We start from the raw sequence: 21,204 nt of genomic DNA on the forward strand, positions 1-21,204 counted from the left end.
GTCCCAGACCGTGTCAGCGCCGCCATCAGGCTGGGTGTTGTGTTGTTGCTGATATCGAGTCTGGCTCCATGGATTCATGGTTCTCTCAACAACCAGTAGAGAGAGTCAGCTTTTGGGCACCTTCTATGGTAAAAAAGGGCCCATGATTTAAAAACACTTAAGGAGGCAACCCACTTAATTTTAGAAATTTAGAATCAGTTAAGAACAGAGCATTATCCAACCCCAGGTTTTTAAGGATGCTGCTGGCCACATCTCTCCACACCAGATCTGCCGAACCTGTGAGGTACTTTTGCACTGGAGTCTGAAAGTGGCAGTCAGGCTGGCCAGGTGGACAAGGCCATGTCCCCCCTCATCTCTGGCTAAAAAGAGCACCCCCTTTGTCACACAAGTTAATCAGGGCCACAGTTGGGATGCCACAAGGTTGTTTAAAACCAGTACTCTGCCTCTTAGAGACATTTGAGGGAGCAGCCCATTTTTTTAGTTTGTTTTCGTTTTTTCTGTGAAGGTCTCCCAGTTCTTCTTTCCCATGTGCCACCCATGCTGGTTCTTGGTTTGATGTAAAAAAAACAAGAACCAAAAATAAAATAAAAACTTCTAAAACGAGGTACGTCACTGCTGTCAGACACACACTCATCATTCCCACTCTCATCACTGTTTTTTGCATCATTTGTTTCACTTCTTGTTTATCTCCTGTGTTTTATTGTTTGCTTTGATTTTACAGATCTTTCCGCCTCTTCCTCCATCTCAGCCTCCTCCACCTGTTCCACGGCACACTTTTATCACCTATTTTATTTCCATTAGTTACACTGTTTCCTCCATCCTTCCCTTGCTGCTCATTATTCTTTCCTTCACTGACCTTCCTTTCCGCCTCACCTGACGCACACACCACTCTCACCACTGCCACATTTACCTAATGTCACCTAACAAATTTAGTGTATTTCAGTACTACACAACATACAATTGTTGCAGAACAAACATGGCACTGCCACACATTTCACACATAAATGTAAACTGTAACACATTGAGTGGATTTCAGTACCACATACAACTCCTGAATGTAGCAGAAGAACTGAGATCATAGTACTGTCTGTGAGGACTAAGCCTTTTTTGTGAGAGGCAGATTCTTTTTGATGAAATGCAGCTTCTCTGCATTATCAGCTGTGAGCCTGTTTCTGTTTTCATCAACAATATGTGACACTGAGCTAAACAGCATTTCACTTTCCACACTACTGCATGGTGCCGAGAGGTATCTGCTTGACATTTGGGCGAAATTGGGAAACCGCACTTCGTTAACCCCCAGTACAGCAGTGGTTTGTCTTCCCGAGAAGTTGTGGTCTCTCCAAGGTATGTCTCTAGCTGAATAGCAGCACCCACTGGTGCACTGCTCTGTGATGTTAATGCTTGCTCATCTGCTATCTCTTTAAACCCACTGTCTAGACCAGTGGTTCTCAAACTATGGTACGCGTACCAACAGTGGTTCACTAGCTCTCTCTAGTGGCACGTGGAAGATTCTCCGAAATATTATTATTATAATATTATTATTATAGAATAATATAATATAATAAACAGTCCAAACACACTACAATTGTCGCCCAAAACAGGAACTATTCAGAAGGAAAGACCGTATCAGGAAGATAATATATCGAGCAGCCATGTTAAAAGTGAAGTTGCCGCCGACTGTAAACATGAGATAAAATAAATATGAACAGTCTCTGGCTATGGATACAGAGATCACAGACAGCTCCAGCTGGGAGAATGCGCACAGCACCACCATGTCAGGGCAGACACCAGGACGCCATGCAGAGCTCCACTATGTCCATTTAAAGTGTTAATGTGGGGTCTTTTAATACATGTTTTGGACTGTGAAAAGTTTTTTTGTTGCTCTGTCAGTAGATTACTGCTCCTCTCTTGTGTCTCTGTCATATGCGCTGTGCGCTGCGCCAACCGGCTCAAATTTAAAGGGAGCATGCCATCGTCTCCTCCGCCTCTACATACATTTACTGAGTTTCTAAAGTCTGTTGTTTTCACTTAGACTGAGTTTACACATGTGTCTGATCACAGTGTGTGTGTGTGTGTGTGTGTGGGAGCGAGAGGAAGAGAGAGAGAGGAAAAGAGCAAGCCTGATGGCTGATGAATGCGAGTGCTGCTCTGAATAAAGATTGAACTCATTAATGTAGCGACGCCTGCGAGCTAGTTCAGGCAGTCAACTCCGGTTGGGCTGCCCCTATCATGTGACATACACCATGTGACCTAACTCTCTACAATCATCTATAATACACACCCACCTCTATTTAAACAGAGAACAATTCCCCTCACTCCCTTTGCTTGCCCCACTGCTGTGTCAGTATTCCTGCCAGTTGCTTCAGCCCCTCCACCACCCCAGCATACACCTGTAGGCTCCAACGAGGGGTATTTGCTCATCAATCCTATCATATCTATGTAATCATATCAAGGGGAGTGACTTAGTCGGAGCTTAGACGCCAAACACTAACCTGTTCTACTGCTGCAGTAAACATTTGAACATGATTTGTACGACTGAAATTAAAGTATTAACCATTATGTTAAGATCAATGTTGATATTGTGGCGAAAAACAAACTATAACTGTTCACCAGCCACTAAGGTCAAGGCGGCCTGGGAAAATGAACTGGGGTTGAGCCTGGAAGATAATTGGTGAGATAAGGCACTAGACAAGATCCACACAGGCTTAATTTGTGCTTGCCTGCGCTGAAAATACTTTGATACCATGTCAGAAATACTTGATAACTTGATAACTATAGCGGTTTATCCCCACATTGCTATATTTGGGAAGATTATAGCCGCTACACCTCCATGCAACTAAACATTCTGACCTTTACCTCTTTACTTGCAAGACGGCATCTTCTGCCTCACTGGAAGTCCACTAGAGCTATGTGCTGTCCCAGTGGGTCTGCTGGAGTCTTCTATAGGCATGTTAAGCTGCACCGGAATGTCTTCCAGGCATGAGTAGACAAAGGCAGAATGTTTAAAATGTCCCAAAATGTTTAAGTCCGACTGCATCAGTTACACTTTTCTGAGCCAGAAGACCGTCATTAACAGCCAGCTGAAGGCTGTGGGCGACACACGGCAGGCTAGGGAGTCCTGCATCACTCATGGCCTTGATCATGTTTGCGTTGTCCTGGAGCACAATGTGAACAGAACTTTTTGGAATGCACCATGTCTGAAGCATGTCCTCAAACACACCTGCTATGGCTTGGCTAGTGTGCGAACCCTGAAACTGTTTTGCTTGTACAGCGACTCTCTGGAGAGTAAAATCCTCATAGATCCACTGCGCAGTTATGCTAATGAGAGGCAGTGGACTGACACTGCTAGTGTAAATATTAGTGGCAAAGCTGAAAGCAGAAATGTCCTGCAACAGGCTGTTGACGTGCTTTTTCACAAAGTCATGCAGCTTTGGTTTTATGGTTTCTATGATGTGGTGAAAGCAGGGAATCTCATACTTCAGCTCCAGTATACTGAGAAGACAGCGAAATCCTACATTATCTGCAACTAACAGTGGCTGGTCATCAAGAGCAATGAACTGGGTAAAAGCTTCTGTTATCTTTACTGCTTATGGGTTGTCTCTGGATATTTTTGTTGCAAAGTTGGTTGTTGCTGCATGCTGATGCTAGTGTGAGCAAACTCCTTGAACTTGGCGTTCTTGTGTTAAAGGAGCTACTCTTCACCCCTTGTCTTGACAATTAAACAGAGCATAGTTTACAGTCTGCTCTACTTTTGTCATCATCGCTTATCTCGAACACCTTCTCTGGCTACCTGCTCAACTGACTGAGGTTGATATCAAGTTGAAGTAAAGTGGTATCGGGTGCAGTTGTGTCAGGTTAGTTTTATGATTACAAGTGCATGAGCACAGTTTTGCATTTGTGCATCATATTAGGCACATAGTAGTTATTTATTTGATTGGACAGAGTTAAATTTTAAAGGGGAGTTAATGTAGATACAGTGAGAGGAGAAATGAAATCATACAGCTGCACTGCAGATATGCTGCGGTCCTCATTCTTTCCCCCTCTGCCCTCTGTCTTATACACATACGTTTTCTGCTGTGTTGGAATGCCTACAGAATCATCCACCCTCTCCATCCCACTCTCTACTAATGGAACTAAATCCTGTGAGTGTGTATGTACCTGTGTGTCTAGAATATGAGAGGAATATTTCTGTTAGAGAATATAAAAGAAGCAAGGTTTGCCTCTAGCACCGTCTTCTTTCCCACATCACACCCTTTGTATAATTTAAAACTTTTCATTATTAAATAAGATGATTGCTTCCAGCAATCGGCCTCCTGTTCTTTTCCCCCAAATGCATTATCTCAAAGAACAAAGTAGCTGCAAAAGTGCATCCTGTGTTTGTTACTCTAATTTAAACAACATTCAGTCACAATTCGCCACACTTCAGTTGGACTCAGCAGTATGCAAAGGCTTTGTCAAAAGAAAACACAGCCAAATGACTTTTGTCTTCTGTATTAAGCACAGACAGACAGTTAAACACAGAAACCAAAATACATACACAGTATTTACTACCACTTTACTAAATAACTACCTGCCTTAAATTGGCAGTTTCCCCATGGGAGTTCTGCAATTTCTGCCATGACCGAGCAGAAACTAGCACCAACAGGTCAAACACAACAAGGAACAGTTGCGTACAATCAGGTTTCAGCCCTGAAAGATTAGTTGTGGAATGACAAGTATGGATGTAATGTTTTTTAATGATAGCAGCCACAATTATATAATAATATAATAATTATTATAATTATATTATTATTATTATTATTATTATATTTTTAACAAAAAATAGAAAGGTCAAGACAACTCATATCCTACTTTGGTTGTCACAACAAAAGAAAAATAAAGACATTAGCAGAAAGTTAAAGAAAAAAGGACAGACTGGTGGTATCATACGTCTAAGATACCAGGTCAACTTATTCTGAAAGGACACAACAAACAAACTGACAAATGTGTCAGATAGCTGAGAATCAAACTTCCAACTAACAAGACTGGATGTACAGCAGATGCCAGTGAAAGCAAAGCAAAGCCTCTGGGTTAGAAGGTATCCCAGCAAGGCTACTCTTGATCTAACCAAGAAAGACACACAAGTAACTTAGTAACTTAACAAGTTTTGGCGACTTATGAACTTGTAAAAAAACACATACCTAATATTGACATTTTGCACATTTCAAATTCAATAATATCACTTGCTGATCATGAAATTCGCATGTAATTAATTAGCATGATAGCCCTATAACAGGAATGATGACTCTTTGCTAAGACTTTAAGGCAAATGTATTATGACTGAGCCATGGCTACAATGATAAATCTATATGTTAGCATTTACAAAAGTATTGCAATGAAATTGCTATCCAGTATTAATATCTTCTTACTCTAATTGTTTAAAGTGTATCAAAATGCACTGGTTCTTTGTAATACTGCTTATGTGCAATTTATAATCAATGCCCCGTTGTTCTGTTTACTCTCAGCCAGCAAAATTGCTCTCCCTCTCTTACCTCCATCTCTCTGACTGTTACACTTTAGAGGCAGAGTGTGTAGGAGGCTATGATGTTATATAATAATATGATGTTCATTTCGTCCTGGCAGGCAAACATTGATGGTTTGTGTGGGTGAGAGATCTGACTCTTCCCACACTGCCAAGATCAGGAAAGAAAGGGAATAGAGGGGGATGGTGAGAGAGGGAAGAGGGAGGTTGGGACCAAGGCAGTATAGGGTGTTGGGCATCATAACCCAATTCTGGGTTTGATTTTTCTTCCAATGGTTTTCAATAAAAAGTACAAATTCATTCAGAATTTTTTTTTTTTTGATTGGGCGGATTTTTTAACTCATGACTCATTTTGCACTTCAACAGTGTATGAAATATGGTGACACAGGCCCTCAAAGTGGTGGCTTCCAGAATGCAGAAGTTTTACGGTGAAATGTAATCCTTGCAAAGTACTTTTTTCAACACATTGAGTACTAAACTAATGTTAAACTGCTGGCATACAATATTACAAGATAAATTATCAGCAGTTTTAACTTATGTTTACAACAAACATGTTTTATGCACCAAAGCTTTATAGGATAATGCTTGCCTGCCTAATTTGAGTATATTCCACTTCCAACCTTTCCTTCATCTATTGGTACTTTCTTCTGTTTTCTTTTGTACAGCAGCAGAATTTCATCTGAAATATCTCCTTATTTGGATGCACAGGCTGATTGTCAGGACATTAGCTGCCTTTAAAGATAGAGCTGTTTTATTAAAGACTTCCCTATTGGAAGGGAGATTTAATAATTTTCTGCTCTGGGACATTTCCTGGCATAATATTATACTGAATTGTTTTAGGCCAATTAATTTGCCTTGGACACGTGTGTATGTTTGTGTGTGTGTGTGTGTGTGTGTGTGTGTGTGTGTGTGTGTGTGTGTGTGTGTGTGTGTGTGTGTGTGTGTGTGTGTGATTTTACAAAAGTTTTGCCCCCGTGTTATTTCTGCTCACATAAATTGTCATTTTTAATTCACCTGAGATGTAATTAAGGAGCTGCCACTTCCCTTTGTTACATTTTTGTTGCCCGCTCCTATAAAAAAAACCTTCTTAGTAAAAACCACATTAAAGAGACAAAAAACCATTGTTAAAAGAGAAAAGACACTTGCACTCTGTAAAAAACATGGAAAACAGTCTTACTCAGATCAAAAAATGGACATTTGTTGAAAACAGCAGGATTAACAATAGAAATAAAAGTATTAGAAGCAGTGGCACCATGTAAAAATTTGCCCTGGAGGTCGCCAGTCTGTTTTTTGAGGGGTTTGCATAAAATCCTCAAATGTGGGCTGGGTCCATTTTCTTCACAGAGTGAGAGAGGGTATATTAGAAGCCACATTAGGTATAGAGGAATACTTCACTGCACACTGGAAATGTCTGTATGTATGTATGATTTGTGCACAGCAAATTTCATTGCACTATTTTGGGAAATGAGAATAAACTTTTCTTATTCTAATTCTAATCCACATACATACCTACTGTCACACATATACATATAAACATGTATATACTTTATCTAAACATAAAAACGACAAGTGCCAGTATTTTTGTATGATGTCCAAATATTAGTTTGATGCTTCAAACATGTCCCTGTTTATACCTTGTTACTGATAAAATAGACATGAATGTAAAACAGCCAGATATCAGCCTGCCGAAAACCAAATCCCTGTATAAACAGGGACCCCTCATCAGAGTAACAAACTGAATATTGTGAAAACAAAACTAAAATTTGTCTTCTTTATGACCTCCCATATCCCCTTCATGGACCACTTCAAGTTTTTATGTGATTTCCTATTCAGTATGAACAGTCCTCAAATACATCTTTTTAGCAAAACCAGGGAGTTAGAGGGGTCAGAATTTTGAGAATGGTAGGAAATTGTCAGAGCATCTTTTCATTTGTAGTATCAAAATAATGCTAGAAAAATATGTGTAAGCTGTCCATAGTGTTTAGATATAATTATGTAAATTTATATTGGTACCTTATTGTAATGTATGAGCTCCCAAAGATGCACCACTAACAGTACTGACTGTAGAGCAAGGTGAGATGAGGTCATTTGGCCCACTTGGTTTAAGGAATTCAGAAATTAATCATTAAGAAAGTTTGTTGCTATAATAATTAATTATCAGTGGAAAATGTTTGCATTTCCAACTGTTTTGAACTTCAGTCTGTGTTCTGTATAAGGTTGACACAGGGTCTTGCATTTTGCTCAGTCAGTAAAACAAAGCTTTTCAGTTTTGCCATATAGCACTTCATATTCTTGTTAATGTCACACAAGCTCATGCTGGCACTTGGAAAGATCAATCTCCATCAGGGCTTATAGTCCATTGCTAATTTCAGCATTCCTCTATTTTTTTCTGATTGATGGCCATAACATTTCCTGTTGCAGAGCAGGGGTAGTCCTGGGTCTAGCCAGTTGCTTGGTGTTTGCATTAATAAGTGTTTACATGGTAGTGAGAATCTAGGAATTTAACATAGACATCAATTTGGTTGCATACTATATTAGCTTTTAGTCAGTGTGAGTTTTAATTCCTCGAGCTCAGTTTACTACTTGCTGTATTTCAAGAAGGCTGTATGTCAATTCTAGGCTTAAATCTATGCAAAAAGGAAAGTGTTGCTGCCAACAAGGATTCAATTCATGACTAATGCTGACAAAGCTACTATAGTGAGTGTGCAAGAAGCTCTCAGAAGCTTCTCTGCAGAGTGTGTGTGTGTGTGTTATCCCATTAGAACCAGTGGCTAGTGTGTTGGATGTGTAGACTTTGAATTGGATGATTGTTCTGTGTTTTATTTAATCAATCAACTGGCTCTCAGGGGGCACACATTGCTGTTACGTAAAAGTAAGTACAGCTAGAAAATCAATGTGCAGTTCCCACTGGTTCTAGAATGACAGTAGTTTGGCTCTTACCACTGACCATTGACACAGATTGATATATTATGACAGGCTGAAAAGGCCGTCCCATAATGTACCAATCTATGGGGTATGGGGCAATCTCTTTAAAACCATTAAACTCACAATATTAACACTGTGCATGATGTGCATAATGGAATTCTGAGTTCTGTGTGTTAATGTAATGCCTACAAAACTGTCAATAGACTTATCAGTGAACAGAGCAGTGTGTGGCAAAATTATTTGAATCTTGTTGAGTTTCCCTTTTAATGAATGCTCCTTTTCAAGCAACATTGCCCGGATTTGGTATTTAAATTAGCTGGTCCCCCCAACCCACCTCCAATAATCATACTGTCTGGCTGAATGAATGATTAGCTTTAATAAACTCCAATCAAAAAAGCAGGGCCAATCTGAAGCAGGGCCATGTCTCTATCACACCTTGAGTCACCTATCGGGCGTCTAAATGAAAGATATGATGATCATGATAATGATGATGATGAGTAAATAGTAATAGTAAGCAGATAACTTTTGTTATGGAAGTTTTCTGGAAGCTGGTGAAAGGAGAACTCAGGCAGCAGCTGATGTTTTATGCAGAATATTTTTATATAGGTTGTAGGCTGTAATGTTTTTTTATCCCACATATGCAAAACAATAACAAAATATTCTTGTAACATCAGGGTTTTTCCTGGCTTTAAATGAGGTGGTGGTGGTACCTGATTGTGGGCTCACAGGTGCACATGTACCATGGCTCAAGCAAGTGTTTTACTAGCAGTCTATTTTAGGATTTGTAATTACATGAATTAAAAAAAAATGACAAATATTATTTTAAAGCATAATCATTTATTTTTTATGTGCTTTGTTTAACATTCACTTCAGTTACATGGCAGCTTAACCACCATTGACTTGCACAAGGCACAGTCAGTGGCAGAACATTTGGCCCTCCTTGGTTTTATCCTGTAGAACCTCCTGATGAAGTCTTTATACAAAGACCTCCTGGTTTGGACCATCAATGGCCACCTTACAGCATATGTCCAGGAGCCTCTCCTTAAGTTGTTTTTATCTTAAAATGCAGCTGCAATGCTGAGAGCAGGATACAGTAGAGAGGGTTCAGGGGAAACAAGCCATAGAAGCACCTCCTCCAATGACTTGTTCTGAAGTAGAGCACCAGATAATCATGTGAGAATTCCATTCAAATTCAACATTGTAATATGTCATGCCATCCGCGCCGTGCCTAAGCCAGGTACATTTGTTGAGCCATTGTGAGTCAAATCCACTGGCTTGGTGTTTTTTAGACGTGGAAAGATTAAAAAGTTACTGTAAAATCATGATAACGTTGTTTATATTCTCAACTTATATTGACAACGGAATGACTGGCTGAATACCCTCGGCTTGACTCACTGTCCTGCTGTGGGGCTTCACTCTCTATCTGTCATCATCTGTGTTTGTTGCAGGGAAAACTTCCTCTTCTTCGTCTCTCTGGATGTGGTGGTAAAAGATGCTTTGTTTGACATGTCGGCCAGTGCTAATTTCAACACAGCGCCACCGCCACTACTGGTGGTTGCGTGCAACTGCAGTTACATATGAATGAAATAAGAGATCCCGACGGGGAAACGCTTGGTGAAGTTACCGATAGAAAACCAGCCGTGAGCTGGTGGCGGTAAGGAATTTGGCAGTGGTGGCTGCCACCAAATTCTCTATGCAGGAAAAACCCTGTACAGTATTCATATAATAATTGTTCAGTAGTGTCTCTGAGGTTTTACAGTCAGTGACTGATGTGCACTGCACAGCTAATGTTACAGTAACGTTACTCAGTAAGATGTGAACACAGAGCTGTGGTATAAAAACACTTTGTGTTGTGTTGTTCTTGTTGATATCAAGCAGACCATGTAGTAATATAATAAAAACACAAACCTGTAGGTTCATTCTGCTCCCAGTGGTTCAGTCTCTCCTCCTCCTCACTGCTGCAGCTCCAGGATCTCCTCCTCTTCTCTTGCTCACCTCAGTACAGCTCTCAGCTGTTTCAGTGTGTAAATGGAGAAGACAAGTGTCTCCTGCTGTCTCTCTGTTATCAGTCTGTTTGCTAACATTAGCCCGCATTAACATTGAACTAATTCAGCTACCTCAGTAATAAAGCACTACCACAGCGTGGTAATACATTTATACTATTAGCTACTGTTTACATAAGTAATATACAGGTAACATGAGTAAATATATCGATGTATAGACTGGAGAGAAGACAACTTAGTGAGGTAGTCTGGCGTTTTGAAGCATGAGGGCCACCATAGCTCTCCTCACGCTCAGGAGGGGAGGAGAAAGTGAGGAGCACCGAATTTAATGCGATGTTTCCAGCTTGTTACAAACTGAACTTATAAGCAGTGGTGAGGGGTGTGATGGCAGTAGACAGGCAGGCGGTGAGAGGAGGGCTCAAGGGAAGGGCAGCACAAGAAAAGATTTGAACATGTCCTCTTCATCATTGGATAAACAACAGCAGTGGTCCATAACTGGGTTAAATCGCAGGTCAAAATGGCCAGCAGATAATTTCTATAATTTGTTCATTTCACAATATCAGTGTGACACAGATGTAATTTTTTGTCACGAGTGCTGATTCCTGTCGTGGCAACAACACGCATAGAATCACTGCCTCTTCTTTTGCAATTTTTCTAAAAGTAAAAGCACAGTGTTTTTTGTTCCATTTGAAAAGTTGTGAACTTGGCTCTGTAGATTGTGTTTATTGCTTAAAAGACAGCAGTTAAGAAAAAAAGTCACACTATATTGTAGGTCTGTTTCAGCAGGGTTCACTGATGACAAGCAATAATTCTGAATTAGGCTCTGCAGCATAACCACAGGCTAAGCAAACAGACCATTCCAAACAGTCAGGTTTACAACAGGTACTGCACTATTTATTGTAAATGTGATATTTTTGCACCCTTAATTCTAAGAAACAATTTCGACATTATGACTTTAAGAAAATGTTATGGGTATCTTTCACAATTTTTATTTTATAGACCAAACAGTTCAAGAAAATAATCATTACAGCCCAACTGATAGGTCTTTATTTTCCTTCTTTCCAGATACATTGAGTCCTGGACGGGTCTACAAACCTTGAGGGATGTGGATATGGAGCTCTACACCGGCTTAGAGAGACTGTAAGAAGAAGCATTTCTCAATGTCACTGTGTCTGTTTGCTCATGCACTGTTATAATTGTAGGATATATCACAACTAAAATATCTGGCTGCTGAGAATATTTAACTCCATTCCAACGCATCGACCCACTAATCACACAAATGTCTGTCTGTCTTTCTGTCTGACTGTTTCACTTGTTCATCTAATTGACTTCACAATTGCCACATGTATTCTTAGAGGTCAAGGGAAATGCAGTGCCAAGTTTGGTGCAATTTGGACACGGATATATTTATTATAGTAGCGACCAGCACTTAGCACCTTGATATTTCCTCAGACAATCGTGGCACCAAAATTTAATATCGTGACATCCCTAGCTGTATGTCTTTTTCCTTCTATAGTGCCAATAATATATCGTAGAATATCGTGAAACTCTGATATTTCCTCTGACAATAATCGTGGCACCAAAATTTCACATTGTGACATCCATACTTCTGCACCATAGACTGACTGTATATAAAAAATATTGTAGGCCTGTTTGAGGAGGGCTGACAAGGAATAACTCTGAAGTAACTCCAGAGCATTATCACAGGACAAGCAAACAGCTGTGGTTCAATGACAGCTAAATACAACACAGACAGAAGCTGACTTGTATTTATTCTCAGAGGACAGCTGTAGCACATCCTCCACTCTGTGGAATGACTGCAATCCTGCAGCTGAGAAAAAATACTTGCTCTTCTCCCGCTGATGACTAGATCATTAAAAGTAAGCATGAGGTTCTGCTGTAGCTTCCTTTTAACCCTCAAATCCAAAGCAGCTATTGTAGGAGATGTCGTGCACAATAACTGCCAACAGCTGGATGACTGTCAGACTCATTTAGATTTTGTCTCACCGGGAAACAAATGAAAGGACAACTTTAAAATGGCCAATGATAAATCTAATGGCTGTTATGTGGATCATTGGCAGACATGGGTAACCCTGTGGTATGAGACTAAAAACGTCATGAAATCTTACAGTTTTAATGTTTAATTCATATAGGTCTTTTTTTCGGGGGGGGAAATATGCACTTTCACTATGAAATATTACGATTTCTGAGAACTGAATCCTCCAGAGCATTGATATTTTAGAAAACTGGACGATGCCACTCAGCTTTACTCCTGATTTGTCTCCAGGAACATAAATACCACTGTTATAAAAGAGACGTCTCTAGAAGAAAAACTACAACTTTATGTGTTATTACAGAACATTGCTAGGAGCAGCTCCACCTGGGTCTCATGCTTTTTGTCAAAACGTACATGGTTCATAATGTCCCATCAGGTAGCTGCTTATCAAAAAATTTGTGCTATATTCATTGTAATTTCAGGGTCTTTCATTTTAGCCAAAATGTTTACCTCAAGTAATAAAGTAAATATTAAAAGTATTCAATCCGTTGTGATAGGAAATCCTGGAAGTTTTGCTTTAATTTCTACCCCCTCAAAAAAGTTCTGTAGGTTGTGTAAAGATTTCTGCTCATAACAAGCAACACCATCTACTTGCACTGCAAAACACCAAACACCATCTCCTTTATTGGCCTCATTTAATCATTGTAGTCATTTCTTTAAATATAGTATATATAACACATCATATGGTAAGTAGAGATTTATAATAAAACAACTTGGTGAGACAAAGGTGGTGAAGTTGAGAACCAAGGACATATTTATGCTTAATGGTAAATGGTTTGGTGAATGGTCTGGATTTATAAAGCACTTCTCTAGACTTGACCACTCAAAGCGCTTTACAGTACAGTTTCTGGCATTCACTAATTCACTCACACATTCATACAGTGTATATACTGTATGTGCAGTACTTTCACTCAGCCATAGCCTGCTCTCTGCACAGGTTTCTTCAAATCATATCAATGATCATCTATCAAATGTCTTTCTAGAGCAAGAGAACAGAGTGTGAGTAGATTTCCAACATCAAGTATTTCACAAAATATGGCTTTAATTCGTTTTCAGGGCTTTCATTGTATGCAAGCTTGCCAGTGACAGTGAACAAATGACTGTGCTGTTCGGGAAAGCAGGTGCACAGAGCACACACCACTTGAAATTTGCCTTCTCCAGGCACCTCACCTGCATTCATTACTATCAGACTATGAAAATGAGATGTTATGATTGCATGGGTCCTATGGACAGTTCTTCTCTCATTTATGTGATGTTAACAGTCTGTTGGCAGATGTAACACAGAATCATTCCTATTGATTGCATTTATCCACAATCAATAATTTATGTATGCAGCTTTGAAAATGGATGAGATTTAAATATTACTGTCTATTCCTGCTGTGATGTGTTATCTGTGTATCTCGTTATATGATCTGTTTTTATTTCTGCCTGTCTTTCTTTTCCTTTCTCTTTCATTGGTTGAATTGTCTTTAATGATAGTTTCTAATCTGTCCTTCCCTCCTCTAACTAACAAACTAATTTACAGATGAAGCTGAAAGATATTGATATTAGCTGCTCTCTCTCTCTCTCTCTTTCTCTCTCTGTGTGTGTTATAGCACAATTACAAGGAGCAACCTGCATACAATCCATACTCGTGTTTTCTCCAAGAACCCCCACTTGCGTTACATGTGAGTACACACGCACACACACACACACACACACACACAGTAATCTGAGGCAAGGCAAAAGGTCTGAAATTCCCCTAAAATTCTGTGATTAAGATTGAAAGCTGTATTGTGAAAAGTCACATAGTTGATGGAGTAAAAATCTAAAATCTGACGTCAAACAAAATATTGTCAAACACTTAACAGAGTGGAGAAAAGGAGTGGAAAGGCTTGCCCAGAGTGTATTTATGTATATAACAGTCATATACTAAAATAATAAATACAAGAATATAAAATAAAGCATACATCAAATGAAACACATCCATGAACCAATCAGACATACATCATACATAGCAACAGAAACTAATTCATACAAAGTCACACATTTACATAGCAGCTGAACAGGAAATAGGCACCACAATTGTACAGGCTAAATACAGAAAATCAGGCAAATCCTGAGAGAAAAGAAATGTCTTTTAAGTTTACTTTTAAAAGTTGACAATGTTGACGTGACAGACCACAGTAACTAAAGGTGCCATCACCAGACATGAATCTGAGTTTGGCTAGAAGAGCACTGCTTGCTGACCTGAGGCCTGACCCGGTTGTATCCAGCGAGCAAGTCAGAAATAAGCTGTGCAGCTGAGCCATTAAGAGCTTCGAAAACTAATAGGAGTTTGTAGATTCTGTGATGTTCTAGAAACCAAGAGTATTTTAGTATTGGAGAGATATGTTCAAATTGTCGCGTACCAGATAGTTGCAATTGAGAGAAATGTATTAAAGGTTATCAAAGATTGCTTCTATCTTTCTTCTCTGAGAAAATATGTTTCTAAACAAATTACTGGACTGGCTGAGTCTTGGCTTGAGGAATTGGCTGTCATGTTATGTTGTGCCATCCATTTGTGTCATAGTTGTTTTGTTTTCAAAACGTAAGGGTCTGAAGAATCCTTGTTGGATTGCATGAATAACGTTGTTCTGCTTGTGTCTGGGTACTTTGCTAGACTATGCAAACATATAGTGTAGGCTTTATTATCTAACTATTATCATTTGTTTTGTCTCAGATATAAGGCAAGGCAATTTTATGAAGCAAATTTCATACACAGAGGTAAATACAAGTGCTGTAGTAACAATCTATATTTTCCCTGTGATATTTCCATCTTCTTACCTGTCTACTGTTTTGGTTCAGGCTGATGCTCTCAGGAGAGCTACTGCTTCTAGAGAAACAACTGTAAAAGCCCTTTATCCACTACCTGCTCAACAGCATCCAAATGTCCGACAAATGCAGCATTTTGCATTTACTATCATTCTATTGGATGACTATGTTTGTTTGCCAACTTACTAGTTTTGTCAACAGTGAGTTTTTTTTTTAACAATAAAAGCCTACCAGTATCTTCATATTAAAATTAAAAATTGATCACAGGACTGTTTTTAACTTCAGCTAGGAGTACTCAATAGACTGGCAAATCAGTGTATACAGAAAAAGTTAATTTGATGAGTCAAGACAAATGTGATTGACAAGAAAAACAGCCATAAATTGCACTGCATCATAGCCACTCAGACCCACACAGAATGACTGACATTTTAATTTACAGTGACAACACCTGTCATGCCAGTCCAGAGATTGTGTGTGTGTGTGCATGTGTTTGTGTGTAGTATTGTCCTCAGTGAAGAGTTTCAACAGTCACAGTCATTACAGACAGTAAGCATAGGCTGTCCTATGCTTTCTAGAAAGCCCTGGCCCTATTCGATCGCGGTGAGTGAAAAAAATAGAACAGAAGCCGAAACCGTCGTTGCAGATCCCAAGCCGGCTGTGATGCATCGCTGCCATTGTCAACAGCCCAATTGATTAATATGGGTGCTGAAAGAGAGCATTTCATTGCGCTTCCGCCTCCGATGTGGCCATGGCGTTACTGGTGATAATGAAAGTGGTACCCATACATCCTGGGGGTCAGGGTCAATTTTTTTTTTTTAGGTTTGCTATATTCACAAAAATTGTATAGGTAGTTGTAGTTGAGTTGAATGCTTAATGCTCAACTAAACTGTCAAGTTTTATACTTAGCATGCTACCTAATTGAAATGCTAGCTGACTGCAGAGCAGCCTGTTTGTCAGCATAGCAGCTAGCTGAATGATTTTTAACAATATACTGGCTTCCTGGCTCTGTGTGTATTTATGTTGTTTTCACTCATTTGATGCTGTGGGGAAACTTTCTCTGGTGCCATTTTTGTTTCAAGTTCTTTCAAGTGAAAACTGAGTGTTTAGTGGAACTGCAAACATATATAATATATATATATATATCATATAATTCTCATCTTGATAGCTGTTTTTCACACTAGTATCATGATGTGGGAAATGTGCCAATGAGGAACAGCAATGTAACACTATGGATGTATTTTCTTAGACTGTTACTGATAGATAGTGTCACTAATGCTTTTCATTCACCACTGGAAGTGAAGTCATGACTCATCAAGTTAATAATAACGTGAATGTGGGCCTTTACACAGTTTCAGTCTGAGTTTTCAAACTAAAACAGTGCCAAAATGTTTCCAAAGTTCTGTTTTAGGGGCTTGAAAACACTGGAGTTGTGTAAATGTTTTTTTTAAACTAAAATATATTAGTTTAGATGTGGCATTAGATAAAAGGAAATGCTACCAAAAAGGCAACATAAATTCATTTGGAAGCAGCATCTGATATATTTTCATAGTTCAGTGTTTCAATGCTCTACAGGCTGCAGGCCTCAAGGTTAATAAGAAAAAATCTGAAAATGAAAAGGAAGTATAAATATGTCTTCTTTCCCCTCCTGTTCTAAGAGGAATTTAATAAGGTCCATAATCTCAGCAGCTATGAATGAAAAACATTGTTCCACCACAAGAAGAAACGAAAGGGAGGACATGGGCGGGGCTGGCATTAAAAGAGAATGTGCAGCAAAGAGACACAGACACAAAAGAGTATAATTTACATTTTAATTGCCATAACCAATACCTCTGCCATTATAACTGTTGCAAGTGCTACAAGGCCTAATAGGACAAATAGTATTCAGAGGTTTCTCAGTCCGTGTGGAACACGCTCACAGCTGCTGGAGTTGCAGGGAGTGAGTGCAAGGCAGCTGCTTGCAGGTTGGGGGAGGCACTTGTTGGCTTTGGAATAAGTGGGAGGAGTTGAACACAAAGCCAGGGAGGATGGGCAGTGACACCATTGCTGATATGCCAACTGGAAGGTGTTGTAGTTCAGGGTCGCCCAATAAAAGTTGGACCAAGTTTTTCCTGGCTGAAAGCAACCGTCAACAATAAGAAAGTGACTGAGTGAGTTAGCATTTTGATGTATCTAATGATGCATCTATATTGTATGGAACATTACATAACAGTAATGTAACAATAATATAAAGTGAATTTGTGTACTGAGCAATGAGTGAAGAATGATTCAGGAACAACCTGATGGTTGGAATCATAAACAGGGTTCTAATCTCCTGATGTACAGTCACACAGCAAGACTAAATGGTAATTTGTCCTCTGTTTTTTGTTTGTGTATAGGCATCCACGTGTGTTTATATGATTTTCAATGTACTTACTGTAAAATATAGGCTAGAAAAATAGTAAAATAGTTGGATTGACCAAGATCCTGAGATACTTAAATAGCTTAACTTCAAGCAGCAACTCACCCCAATCCCGGGACAGCAATCCAGGACACAACCAGTTCCCTCTGGTAGGCGCTACAGAGCACTGAGGGCAAACACTACCAGACACATGAACAGGTTCTTTCCTCTGGCCGTCACTCTGATGAACACTTAATCATTCAGCATCAGGAACAATCCATGTGCAATAATCTGGTACCTATATCTTCTAAATTATATACATAAATACATATTCCATCTACCTCATGTATATTAAGTATCCTGTGACAAATAAATGGTAAATGGTTGTATTTATATAGCGACAACCTTTCCCTATTTATTTTATATACTTTTGCATACATATTTATATCTGTACATAGTTAAATGTTGGCTTAACCTTGCTTTTTTGTCCTTGTTTATTTTTCTATTTGTGTACGTTGAGAGTAAAAGAAAAACCGCAGTCAAATTCCATGTATGTTGATGTAGTCTTAGAAGATTGCATTCACTTTTTTGCAGATGCTTTGCTGCTACCTCTGTTTGAGAGTCCAGGTCATCCAGTGTCTTTACCTCCTGCAGAACAAAATGTTCTCGAACAGTTTCTTTTCTTTCTTATTTTTTGTGGAATATGCTATTATTCTGCCCCTTAAAAATACTTATGCTGTTCCCAAGAAGTATATGTGGTTGTCTGTGGTGTAGTTGGTTTCTTTGAAACTTTCCTCATTGTAGGACTCATAAAGGATTATCTTATCTTATCTTCTAGAAAAGATGAGGACTCATGTTCAAAATACTATATCAAATTTCAGAAGTAAGGTATTAAGGTACCACCATCTAGGTGGTAGGTGTGGCTCTGTTCCTTTTATAATTTGGGGGTGATTGGAGCATGGTCTGAGATAATAATTTGGTGGATGTTTGATTCTCTATGCGTGATTGACATTATTCAAAAAAATAATGTGAGAGTGTAGTGGACACTGGTGATAGACAGAATTCCAGGGGGGGGAAGGGGATGGTGTTAAAATCGGTGTTTGTTTTGCTAACACCTGAAAGTTATCTGTAGCGGGAAAATGTTTGTCAAAAAAACGCACACCGAGCTGCAGAAAACTAGAAATTTCCCGACTACTTTATCCCATCGACTCCTACAAGAGTATGTTTTGTGATATGAGGAGAAGTAGGAATATTCTCCAGATATCTGTCAGTCCACACACATATATAGTTTAATTAGAGGCATAGATTAGTAATATATAATTAATAGGGTATGTGGGTGGTAGAAATCGAGGAGCGATTAAGATCTGGATTTAGTGAACAATAAAAATCTCCTCCTGAGATGATGTGGGAGTTGGAGAAGTTGGCTAATTCTGAAATAAATGAATGGAAGGAATTAGGGGAGTTAATGTTCGGGCCATAAATACTGGCTATTTATAATGGGATAGATCTACTCACCACCATGCCGATATGGTGGTGGGTTAAGTGTTTGAGTCCACAATACACTATTGGAGACTCAGGGGTTAACAGTGTTGCAGCCAAATCCAATATGATTGAAGTAACATGTGACTCCTTCAGACGTAATAAAACAACAGAAAAAAATCATAATATGCCTCCATACTGCTTTTATCCAAAGTGACTTACAATAAGTGCATCAACCATGAGGGAACAAACCCAGAACAACAAGAATCAAGTAAGTACAGTTTGCTGCAGTGCTACAATATTAATACCATATAAGTGCAACTATATATTCAATTCAATTCAGTTTTATTTGTATAGCGCCAAATCAAAATATACATTATCTTAAGGAACTTTACATAGAAGGTCAAGACCTTCAAATCTTAATATAGAGAAACCTAACAGTTTCCACAATGAGCAGCACTTTGGCGACTGTGGAGGAAAAACTCCCTCATTAACAGAGAGAGACCTCTAGAACCAGACTCAATGTGGGCGGTCATCTGCCTCGACCGGTTGGGGTGAGCAGAGAAAAATGTGGAGGAGAGGAGAGATGGGTGGAAAACAGGGGAGAGAAGAGAGAGAGATAGTAGGGAGAGGGAGAGAGAGGCGAGAGATACCGGGAACACTTGCGCACCATCAGGTATCAGCTCTGACTAATTAAAATGTAAACAATAACAGTGTAAAGAAGTTATTGATTATTAATGATAGCAGCAACAATTCATATAATAATTAATTACTAATACGTATTGTTGTTAATAATGATAATTATAGTAAAAGTTGTTCTGCTGCAGTTCTGTGTATATAGTATATACATTTTTTTAATTAGTTACTAGACATCATCTTCTTCACTAAGGTGTAGTTGGAAAAGATGTCTCTTTAGTCTGCGGCAGATGTGTAGACTTTGTGCTGTCCTGGTGTCAATGGGGAGCTTGTTTCACCATTTAGGAGCCAGGACAGCAAACAGTTGTGATTTTGTTTGGTGGGGGAGCAACAAGCCAATTGGCTGAGAGAGCGGAGTGAACAGGCTGGGTTGTATGGTTTGACCATTTCCTGGATGTAGACTGGACCCCATCCGTTCTCAACACGGTACGCAAGTACTACTGTTTTGAAATGGATGTGAGCAGCCACCGGTAACCAGTGAAGGGAGTGGAGTAGTGTGAGTGAATTTAGGAAAGATAAAGACCAGTCGAGCTGCTGCATTCTGGATGAGCTGCAGCGGTTGGATAGCACTAGCAGGTAGACCAGCCAGTAGGGAGTTGCATTAGTCTAGGCATGAGATGACCAGAGCCTGGACCAGAACCTGTGCCGCATCCTGAGTGAGAAGGGGACGTATTCTTCTGATGTTGTGCAGCATGTACATGTATCTACATGAGCGGGTTGTTGCAGTAAGTTATGTTGGGATTAAGAGGGAGTTGACTGTCTAGTGTCACACCCAGGCTCCTAGCAGTCTAGGTGGCGGTAACCATGGAGTTGTCAATGGTAATAGTCAGGTCATGGGTGGGAGCAACCTTTCCTGGAATGAAAAGTAGTTTGGTCTTGTCAAGGTTATTTTTCAGGTGGTGTGCAGACATCCACTGAATCAGTCAGACAGGCAGAGATTTGTGCTGCTACCTGTTTCAGATTGGGGAAAAGAGAGGATTAGTTGGGTATCATCTGCATAGCTGTGTTAAAAAACCCGGTAAACGCAGTCGAGGTAGGATGAGAGCAGGGAGAGAGTAGAGCCTCAGACACCCAGATCTTGAAAGGAGGAAATAAGGATCTGGTGGTTAACTGTGTCAAATGCTGCAGAAAGGTCTAGAAGGATGAGGACAGAGGAGAGAGAGGCTGCTCTAGCAGTGTGAAGTTGCTCAGACACAACAAGGAGGGCAGTCTCAGTTCAGTGGTCTGCCTTGGACCCAGACTGGTGAGGATCGAGAAGGTTGTTAAGGTGAAGATATGAGGAGAGTTGATTAAAGATAGCTCGCTCAAATGCTTTGGAAAAAAAGGTAGAAGAGAGACAGGTCTGTAGTTGATT

At 39.5% G+C, this 21,204-nt stretch overlaps 1 protein-coding gene across 1 annotated transcript in view; it reads left to right on the plus strand.

The window, feature by feature from the left end:
* Nucleotides 1-21,204, plus strand: part of LOC109640595 (NT-3 growth factor receptor-like) — an 87,238-nt gene that overhangs the window by 12,417 nt on the left and 53,617 nt on the right. Inside the window, exons 2-3 of the mRNA XM_069533191.1 lie at nt 11,515-11,589; nt 14,101-14,172. Coding sequence (XP_069389292.1) covers nt 11,515-11,589; nt 14,101-14,172 — 147 coding nt within the window. The remainder of the gene's footprint in view (nt 1-11,514; nt 11,590-14,100; nt 14,173-21,204) is intronic.

Source organism: Paralichthys olivaceus, chromosome 10 (genome assembly GCF_024713975.1).
Source record: "Paralichthys olivaceus isolate ysfri-2021 chromosome 10, ASM2471397v2, whole genome shotgun sequence".
In the NCBI taxonomy this organism is placed as follows: domain Eukaryota; kingdom Metazoa; phylum Chordata; class Actinopteri; order Pleuronectiformes; family Paralichthyidae; genus Paralichthys; species Paralichthys olivaceus.